At 41.9% G+C, this 11,216-nt stretch overlaps 1 protein-coding gene across 1 annotated transcript; it reads right to left on the bottom strand.

The window, feature by feature from the left end:
* Positions 1–4,264: 4,264 nt before the first annotated feature.
* slitrk5b (SLIT and NTRK-like family, member 5b) lies at positions 4,265–10,963 on the bottom strand. Its single transcript, XM_050048839.1, has 2 exons — positions 10,602–10,963; positions 4,265–10,164 (listed from the first exon to the last, which is right to left on the bottom strand). The coding sequence occupies exon 2, from the start codon at positions 10,104–10,106 to the stop codon at positions 7,503–7,505; it is 2,604 nt and encodes an 867-aa protein (XP_049904796.1). The 5' UTR covers positions 10,107–10,164; positions 10,602–10,963; the 3' UTR covers positions 4,265–7,502.
* Between the last annotated feature and the right edge of the window lie 253 nt (positions 10,964–11,216).

Here is an 11,216-nt window from a genome sequence, read left to right as displayed (position 1 = left end):
CAGCCCGTTCTTATTCCCAACTCGTCAAATACCACCACTGTCAGCGATTTCGGCGTCAGATAGCGTTGCAGTATGATACACAGCGGGTGGCGGCTATTTCTGACGCCACCAGAAAGTACTATTATACTAAGTAGTATAAAGAGCAAGGAAAGTCTGTATGGGGTTGATGGGAGTGGAGCTGAATGGGTCAGACAACCACTGGACTTTCATGCGGTCTGCCACTGTTTGTGTCCACATTGAAACTTAAGGTCAGTGGTGTCATTTTAATAACAAGGTAGTGTGCTAGTATGTGTAGCACGCTACACTAGTGTGGCTTAAAATACTAACATAATGTCAAGTGCTTTTGTTGCCTCAGCCTAAGAAAATAAACCTACAAAGTGTTTAACCCAGGTAGTAAGTTTATTTTGAGACATTTCCTGTGAAAACCGAAGCTTAATTTGAAAGGGCACAATGCATATAACCAGCATTAGTTGAGTAGCTGTCCGTGAATGTCCAAAACTGATGCAGGAGGCTACCTAGCTCATCCGATTTTGACATTTAGGTCCACTGGTATTTGATGAATTGGGATGAGAATGGGTTGCATTTGCAAACAGTAACTGACAAGGGTGAATTCATAAAAGTGAATCCAGTTTCTCACAGAAAAGAGACACCGCACTCACAAACCATTTAAACTTCTGAACACACATCTACAGCTACATGTACTTTGCCTCTGAGCACAATAGCGAAATAAGCGGCCTGGGTGCCTGCTGGTATTTGCTGCAGTGAGCTCGACTTCATTTAGCAGGCTGCGATTGAGGTTTTCAGATATTTCCATACTAATGCACAGCCCTGAAGATCAAGTCTTTTCCAATCTGTCCACGGGAACTTCAGTTCTGACAATCATGGACTAATAATGGCTCAGAAATCATCAGACGGGACATTTTTTAAATTCTGGGGTAGTGTGTGTTTCTATGCTTAGTTGGCATCAATTCCACACACCCAAAATCTGTTATAAAATTGCCCATTGTGAGGTTTAAACCTTAACTGTGTCACTCCATTAGAAGGTATGCAGGACTGAAGTAACGTTACATAAACTCACACAGGCCATCAGGCCATATTTAGCAAAATATGTAATGACTCTTTCTCTGCAAGTGAAGCCCTCAAAGAAATGCGCAATAGGAATTATGTTAGGGCAATAATTATCATAACAAGTCTCTCCCACAAAGGTTTGGTCAGATTAACTGCTCCTTGTCAGAACAAACTGAACATTTGAGCATTTGCAGGCGAGTGGTTAGCCGCCTTCCTCCAGCTGTCGGCTCGGTTTTATGAGATGGTCAGGAGAGAGAAGAAGGAAATGTGCAACAGTGCAGCAATAGCTGCATTTAAATTCAGGCTGCCACAGTACATGGGTAATCTATAATAGTGCACTCACACATCATAGCACTTGATTCAGAAGCCTCAAAGCCGAGTCAGATTTATGTTGGTGTGTGAAATTATGAGTCTTCGAAGAAAATATTTCATGGAATAATATGAAATGTGACTATAGATTGTTTTTAGATGTGAAATTGTGTTTTCTATTTAAAGCACAGTGTGATTGTATTTAGATTTTAAACCTAATTGTATAATCTTTCCAGCGAGTCATGTTCAAATGGTCAGTGTAGAAAATCATGCCCTCTTCAACTGTCTCTGATCTTGAGTATACCATTATTGTTCTGGCAGGGCTGCTTTCTCATTGTGAGATTTGTGTCTCTCCCTCTCTCTCAGCTGAGTGAGGAAACACAAACAGGGCCCTTTCAGGTCACATCTTTTTCAAATCAAGAGGAGACACTGCTATAGTGGATCACCCTGGTGTGCCGCATTTATAAATAAATCCGCCATGAGACAGGAAACCGATTCAGTGTTTTCGACGTAAAAGCACATTTTACATCATTTTCCCAAACGCGGTACATTGTCCATCGAGGCCTGTTTGTTGGCACTATAAATTACAGGCTAAAGCGTGCCAGTCTGTTGTGGCAGTTATAGTGACACTTCAGGCCAAGAACCAAGAGAAGGACATGCCCTTGATGCGCCGAAGAGCCATGAGGAAAATGGACTGATAAAAAGAGGGTGGATATCAGGCACGGACAGAGGTTAATGCGAGATGAGCGACTCTGCAGGGCAGTGTACGAGCTGCACAATGTGCTTAGTGACTGAGGGAGGGACAACATATTCAGAGTGAATCATTTTGAATTGGGGAGCATTATTAATTGTCTGGGTACTGGCAGGAAATCTCCGAGAATGATATTATGCAAACAGCTAACAGTCTGACATTGTAATACAGAGCACTCAAGAGCTACGAAAAGCCTCTTATAAACATCAATTCACTGTATTCACAACACAACATTTTATTTCACCTTTTGCCAAAGCTTTTCTTTTTTCATGATGCGAAATATCATTCTCATGTTTAGTGTAGAGCACCATAAATGGGAGGATGAAGCGGGATTTTGTCACTTTTCTCAGGTTGGCAGTCATAAGCCTGGATAAGCCCTCATAAATATTAGTGTGTCTCGCACATACTGTTTCCAGTTGTTGCAAATATACTGGCAAAGTTTAGCACATCCTGAATCCAAATCCCCCCCCCTCTGGGTTCTGTAAATACCACTCCACCCCAGCAGCATGAAATTTCTCTTCAAATTAATTTAACACAATGGACCTTGCTTTGACACACAGCAGACACTGCACAGGCACACCGGACACAGATAAATGTCAGTTTATGTTCAAGATGTAATGCATCAATTATTACTGAGGCCCTTTACCTTGCTGGCGAGCTGCATGGAAGATTTTGAAACAAAAACGCTGAAAGACGAAAAGAGTGGATAAAGGTATTGCCACATTGGTTGGCTGAAGTCCTTGAGGCAAGCATGAATACACTCTGAGTCAATAATTTATGCACCCAGACACACACATTCAAGCACACACACACACACAAAGTGAGAAAGAGAGAAACGGAGCATTGGCACACAGGGAAACAGAAGACCGAAAAAAGCTTCAGGGACAGGAACATAGTCTGAGACTAACAACTGGAAGACATACATATGTTGCCAGATGTGAGATTCTGCTCTTCACTGTGAAAGAAATAGAGACATATCATGGAGGTTTGAGTCAGTGGTGTTTTCCACTGTGTTTGTTTGCCTGATGTAAGCAGATAGTAAAGGTTTTTCCTTTGGTTAATGCTTACAGTCATATGCTGTCTTCACACTGCCTGACACATCTCTTCAAGCTTACATAATGTAGATCTGCCCTAATTTCCCTCTCCCTTGCAGAATTGGGGTCTTCAAGCAGCTAAGCAACATAACACCATCAATCTGACAAGCAGATTGAGTCAAAGGTGATCCACGGCGGTTTGTTGTCTTATTAAAATGGACATTTTTCAGACACAGACGCTCTGTTTGTCAGTCACGCCTAGATGCAGCGCGGGGCAACGCATTCCACGCAAGTCAGCTTTCAATGTGTACAATTTAGAGACATGCAACATACAGTAATCACATAAATGTCAAAAAGCTGAGTTACAAATTAGTCCGCCCTCTGTGTCAGCGTATACCTCTTGGACTGGAATTGTTTTTTTCTGTGTCAGGTAATTGGACGTTTCCATGGATACTGCGACGTCTGCTAAGAATATAGTTTCCCCCTGCAAGTGTCTGTGCATGCAGATGTGTTCATATTGCACAGTTACAGTAAGGTCACACATCCTTATTCCAGCTTTGTGCACATCACAGTTGACACAACAAATGCATCCTTTTGTTGCCGCGAGATGCACGAGAACAAACAATTTGAATTCAGACGTGCACGAGAAAGTCATATTTGTACAAACGTACATTTTGTGATACCGCCGTGGGCCTTTTCTGCCACTTCTGTTTGTGCAGCTGTCTGAACGCTGTAGGCATCAGATAATCATTTCATTTATACATGAGAGAATTGATCGTTTAAGTTCTTCGTCAAAATGTCTTTGGGTGAAACTGAGGCATCATACAGTACTAACTATGCCATCTCAATGTTGATTATGCAACACAGCCCTTTGCGTTACTCCCCATTTGCCTAATTGAAACCATGACAATGGCTTGATCTGAACATTTGAATTGGATATTGTAATTTTAGTAATGTCCTGAAAAATGCCAATGGGGGTTCTGTGCAACATTTTCAAAGCTGCCCTCCCTGTGCACTATGACATTTGCTTCACACACACCACTGTTTAGAGGGTGAAGGGAACACAGAAGCAAGGGTATACCAAATGAATGCATATCTTTTATTCATCAGCTAAACAACTAAAGAAACAGCACATTGCAGATATATTTACCCCACATATTCCTAGTTGTACTGTGTTTTTTTTGCAATAAGAGACCAGGTTTTTGCTTTTCAGAGCCGATGCGAGTTTGCATGGAAATGCTGATGTTGTGTTCTATTTACAAATCAGAGGTTGACATAGAAAATCACCGTTTCATATGAGAACCAAACCAAATGAACAGAAGCGAACATAAACGTCGGAGTAAGAGTAAGACACTAACTGGATCTCTTGTTTGCAAATTAAACATGTGCACACATATACAGGACAGTCACGTTTCAATTGAACATATTTTTGGATTATCAGTATTTGCAGTCGCATGTGTGACAAATATCGGCATTTGGTCATCGATTACAAAAAGCTGCAGGAGCAAAACATATTACAAATGTCTGTTATATACAGTGTGTTTCACCACACAGTTGCCTTTGTAAGAAACATGACAAATAAAATGTTAGAAGTGTTCCTCCAAACACTGGCAAACTCAACTGTTTGCTCTTTTTGGTGATGTGATATTTTCTCATCTGTCGCATTAGTTTGGATGCACAAGATTTACCACACACTCTGAAAAACGAACCATTATTTTGAGATGTTGAACTAAATGTCGGTCACTGCTCACAATAAAAAACACTTTGTGTGTTTAAGTCTGTGCAGGTTTACAGTGTTTTCACCACTAACTTCACAGCAATACATTGTTTTTAAAAAAATAAATAAAAACGTACATGTAACAAAATACAAACCTGTGCAGGTTTACATCGTGCTGCACTGTGTCGATTTCATTTCATTTGTTCTGATGAATTTCACAATGTGCACACACAGGTCAAGTGACAAAAGAATCACAACATGACTCTGAAACATGTGAAAGGCAACAAACCAAGACTGTATACTTGATAAACAGCATGACTAATGCTGCAGTGTAATACATGGTGACATGCAGACAGAGTCCAGATACACCATGTCCTCTAATTAGCTGAGTTAAGATGACAGGTTCAGTGCATAATACTGCATATGAGGTGAATTTACTCTGTGTATTAAACTCTCAGGGAAAGTCCCATCTCTGGGCTGCTCACACTATTGACCCGGAAATCGGTTCGACTGCATTATGACCGGATGATGTGCTTAGATTTCCTTTTAGAGCATAGGACATTTTTATGCATAAAGACAACTCTAACCACTCAAGCATTCATTTGTTGTGCTTTTCAATCTAATAGCTAAAGCTCTTGGAGACCTTTAAACATTTGTAACACTACCCATCAACCCCCCAATACAAAGAGAGAAACAAAGGCTGCTAATTGCAGTCACATTGCCAGATTTCAACCCTGCACCGAACAGATTAAAGCAAACAATGCCAAATAATGAGACTTCTTCATTGTGATGCAATACACAAAAATCCACTCAGTATTCCCCCAGACACTGGCAAACACGTGTAATTAAAAATATATGAAGTTTTAGAAAAATGAATTATCCAAAATGTGGTACAAAAGTACCTCTGAATATTCATGGGTGTTAAATTTCAAATAAACATTTACGGGATGTGATAATATTATTATTAAGTGTCGTGTTTGAGTGTCGGTTGGTGACTGAGAGGATGAGCTGTTGGCGTTTTGTACAGATTGTCTAAGTATGCTCTATATCTATGCATAGTGCAAGATTCTTCAACATGTGGTGCTTTTATTGTACGTCTATGGCTATATGCACGTGTGACCATACTGTGCATTTCAGAAAGTGACATCATTGTTAACCTGTAGAAGTCAATAGTGCATTTTCTTGTAACAGAAAACAAAAAGAGAGAAAATATTTGTATAAAAATAAGCAGTCATTTAAAATATGTTTAACCGTATATGGGCCTGGGGTCAAAGAGACCTGACAGATGTTCAGCTGGATTTCAAACAGAAATACATGGAGATACAATGGACTCTTATTATATTGCAATTCTACTCAAATACATTGCAACTGGGAGACATTTTTTAAGTGTATTCAGATATACAATAAAGAAAATGTTTCTAAGGGTACAAAAAACACAGGGTAGTGCTTTGATGTACTCCTCTGAGTGTCAAACTTTGCATATATTATAAGCTGATTTTTTGTGAGGAGCTTTGGTTCTGGTACAAATAAATAAAGACACTCATTACAATTCGTCGGTGTGTTTTCAAGCTGTATGTTTGCCAGAAAATACACATTTGTGACATGCGATATCGCCCTTTAAAGCTCATTTTCTTTCAGTTACAATACATCTGAATACAGCTGGCGTCTGTTAGTTACAACACTTTTTGAGTACAGTTACAATACATGAATATTTAACTCAACACAAGTGCAACATGTGCCCATAAAATCCACAAGTGCAGTTGGTTTCAGACGTTGGGGAGGCTCTGAGGGAACACCACAGATTTTCACAGATTACTCCACAGTATACGCGCCGGGTCAGTTCAGTATATTTTTAGGATACATTAATTATTCGCTCCCAAATCTGCAAACAAGAGAGCAGAGATTTACTGGCCTCATAATCTGTGATTTAAGATATTACATTGGAATTTGTTTTATGATCTCATGCATTTAATATGATCATCCCAGAGCTGTGCACGCTGGAGGAAAAACTGCCTCGCTAAATGTGTCTGACACCATTTTTCACTGGAGCACCATTTTCTAACAGATGTGTGGCTCTTGTCAGCACCTACATGCAGGTCAAATACGTGTTGATATTTGAATTTACTCTCAGAATAAATTTGATTCCGCCTCTATAAACTCAACTTGACAGAACTGGGAGCCATACGTACAACTGTAACAAATACCTAGGTTATTTTGGGATGAGAACATATTATCTGCACGCTTCATTAACACTCATGAAATGCAGCTAATTTGAGAGTAAAAGCTCAGTCTCACATTACTGTCAATGAAACAGCTCCAGGATGTATTTTATGTAGGGATGAGTCATAAGAGCCCCAAATTTCTGGTTGTTTGCTCATATTTACAAATTCAAACATAACTGTTAAACACCACAGGGCTAAAGGGATAAGTGATACTTTAAAATGAGCAGTGTTCCCCTTTATTACCCAATACTGTGACACATGATTCCCAGAAATGTGTTCTGCATTGTACCAATAAAGGTGTTGAAATAGTTCTGCCTGTTTTTTAAACATGGTCTGATTCCTGATTGAAATGGATACATTGCATTAGTGCATCCACTCAGACCGTGCAGGGGTCAAGTCTCTTAAAACTGTGTGAATGTCGTTCGTTTTTCAAGGACCTCAAGGTAGTCAGGGTCAATATGAAGCTTTGCTTTCAGCTCCCAGTACTCGCTCCTGTTGGGCTCCACATACACAGTACTTGGTGCCGCACAATAGAGTATTGTCTGTTGTATTCTGTCTGGGTGCACGTATTGATGCCTTGCATCAAAGTCTGAGGTATACTGACTTGATGAATGTGCCGCATGCCTGCATGGCAACGTATTGCTGTAGCGTGTGTGCTTGTCAGGCTCGAGTACATCTCTGTAGTAGCACTGATCGTCTTGGTGAGGGCTGGAGGGCTTGTTAAGAGGCTCTGGAGTGGTGGCACTGTACTCCGAGCTCATTACATTACTGGCTGCCTCTTCATCTGAGTTACCCAAAAAAGCACCGCTCAACTCATCAAAGTCTCTAAATCCATCCGCTAATTTGCTGTCCGTCGGGGTCTGGGCGTGAGTTCTGCATGTGGATTCTGTAGGAGGTGGGATGTACTCGTATACATGTCCAGCAGATGTTCTGACTTTGGGAATGGATCCCTTTTTGTAAAGGCCATATTCCATGTTGAGAGAGCTGATGCAAGCATTCATGGAGTTGTTGTGCTCGTTTTGGCTCTTCTGACGTCTCTTTTTCATGACCACAAACAACCCTGCAGCCACAAACACTGACACAATGAACATGAGGAGAAGGGCAAGAATCATCACAGATAAAGGAATGGTGCTGTATTGTGCGTCAGAGTCCAAGGATGTTTCTATGGTGATAGTGCTGCCAGGGAACGATTCTTCAGAGGGGGGGATCATGGAGGCAAGTATATCAGAGTTATTAGGGCAGAAATTAGCTGTCTTAATGTATCTCATATCTTCCCCAGCTAGCCTCTTAGGCGAGCCACAGATGACATTGTTTACAACCGTGCCTGTGCTAAGCTGCTCCAGCCACATCTTCAGCTCCAGTATGCTACAAGAGCAATCCCAGGGGTTCTCAAACAAATCAACTTGCACCAGCGCTGTAAGCTGATCGAGCACACCGCTGACCGGCAGGTATCGCAGGTGGTTGTTGCGAAGATTTAGTCTGGCTAATGTCAGACCAATAAATGTCCCCACTGGTAGAGTTTTCAAAAGGTTATTGTTGAGAAAAAGAAGCTGAAGTTTGGGCACATGCTGAAAGGTGTTCGAAGCAACCTCTTTAATGACGTTGTACTCTAAATATAAGAACTGCAGGGACTCTAGTCCATAGAACATCTCCGCTGCAAGATGGTCAATCAGATTCCCGTTAAGGTACAGTCGTCTTAGATGTGTCAAATCGCCAAAAGCTCTGTCATGTATGCGAGATACTCGATTGTTACCAAGATGAAGCAAATCTAATCCAGTCGCTTCGATAAAGTCTGATCGGCGCACCACTGGGATATAATTCCCTGTTAGATACATCTTTTTGGGATTGTATGGTTTGGGATTTAAGTCAGAGATATGCTCAATCTTTCGCTCCTGACAGTTCACATTTAGGCCGAGGTCTGAAATTTGAAGGTTGCAAGTGCAGGCAGTTGGGCAATCTAAAGGCACGGGGGATTTGGTTTGATATGAAATAATTTGCCCATAATTTTGTGGTTTATTAGATGGGATGCGAGCAGTGGGCCTTGATTTTAATTTGCCTGACTGGCGAGGTCCCTTAGTGGGTCTTGATGAGGACCGTGCAATCCCAGATGAGGTGAAGGAGGCTGTGACTAGAGCTGGCGTGGTCCTATAGTATGCATCGGTGCTCAAATGTGGCAGGGGTGGCATCTCATATTCAGCTATGGCTCTCCTCGGGCACAGCTCCTGTTTCGAAACCTCATCAAGATCTCTCCCATGAAGCCGGAAAGGGAACTCACAAACAACATCGCCGACCAAAGCTGTGTATGATATGCTCTCGAGCCAAGTTTTGAGAGCTATCAGCTCACAGGAACAGTTCCACGGGTTCTCCTCCAGCTGCAACTCCACAACGCTGTTCATGTGCTCCAGCAGACCTGAGTAGGGGAGCACTTTGAGCTGATTCCCCCTTAAGTCCAAATGAGTCAGTGGTACATACTGGAAAATGTTCACAGGCAGAGTAGATATTAAGTTGTCATTTAGAATCAGGACCTCCAGATGTCGAAGCCTGCTCAAGGCATTAGGCGCCACATGAGTGATATAATTGTAATCAATTTGTAGATATTCCAGACTTTCAAGGCCAAAGAAAAACTCTTCCTTCAAGGCATCGATTTTGTTATTGTTGAGATGCAATCGTTTTAATCCCTGAAGTCCATTAAAAGCTCCTGCTTCAACCTCAGATATGTCATTATTTCCCAGATGTAATATTGTAAGTCCTTTGTACTCGACAAAATCATTGGCAGATAGCTTTTTCAAAAGATTCCCTGTAAGCAGCAGATGATACTGGGAGAAGTACACTGGGCTTATGTCTGAGAGGCTCACAACTCCTTTGTTTTCACAGCTTACTGTGAGGATCCCCTCTCTTTCCTCGCAGCCACACAGTCTCTGACATATTTCTCCATAACTGCCAAACATCTCAACAGTGCACACTGACGTTGCACTTAGCAAAACATAGGAAATCCAAAGATGCATTTTCCTGCAAAATGATGGCCCCGAGCTCACAGTCCTGCTAAGGTATCCTCAATGTCATCTAGAAATAAAAGACATACATGGTGATGTAAAAACAGGCAGACTGCAATGAAAGCAACTTCCACACAACAAGCTGCATGAGTCAAAGGTTCATTTGCTGTTACCCAGGGGTAACTTCTGGCTGTGTGGCTGCTGATTTTAAAATGGCTCAAACAAAGCAGGATAGAAAGCAACTCCTTCAAGCTATGTAAATAACAAAAAAAGCAAGGTCAAAGCAAGACATAAGCACAAAACAATGGTCTAAATCCGCTGTGAGGGGGGGGGGGGGGGGCACGTCGCATTTGCTTGTTAAGACATCAAATGTAATTAAATACTGCTTTGAATTGAAAGATGTGTAAATTACAGAAGGTTAGCTGAGATTTTGCAGCACAGCGCACGCCTTGTCAGACATAAAACAGCCAGCATAATTTCTGTCTAAGTCCTGGTGGAAATACATACCTCACGCACATTGATGAAGATGCAGGCTCGTTTGGGTATTTCAGCGCATCTTTCCTGTTTAATCCGTCAACACGAAAAGAGGGAAACAGGATCTATTGAGTGCGAGCGCGCTCGTCGCCTCTAATGCACCGGAGAGGATGAAAGAAACGCTGATCAACCATAACTGCCAAATGCTTCTCTTTTACCACGCGGTGCCGGAGGAGACACAGCTATGCCTGGTAACAAAGTTGCTTATTTGCTCTCTCTGTCTCTCCCACTCTTTCTCCCTCTCTCTCTCCGCGGACGCACACGCACGCAGCGACGCGCGCTCGCTCGGTGGTCGGGAGGATGTCAAGTCATTTCATGCACAAAGAATCAGCTCACTGGAGCATCGAGATACACCCCCCCAAAAGATGTTGACCTACCTACAGGAAGGATGTCCCCAAAAAAAAAAAAAAAAATATCAATAATTCACCGGGTCAGGCGCGCTCATGTGTCCAAGCGGGTTGTTAAACCCCTTATCATGTTATTCATCCTGAAAACAAATCCTCCACTGGAATGCCAAGTTACACCAGTTTTTCATCATCTGTCAGTCCTGCCATGTCAGGTAGCTCCAGAGCGAGAGTTTTAGACACA

The sequence above is a fragment of the Epinephelus moara genome, chromosome 7, assembly GCF_006386435.1.
Source record: "Epinephelus moara isolate mb chromosome 7, YSFRI_EMoa_1.0, whole genome shotgun sequence".
NCBI classification, from domain to species: Eukaryota; Metazoa; Chordata; class Actinopteri; order Perciformes; family Serranidae; genus Epinephelus; species Epinephelus moara.
Note: the sequence above shows the minus strand (reverse complement) of the source record. Positions and strands in the feature narration are given on the sequence as shown.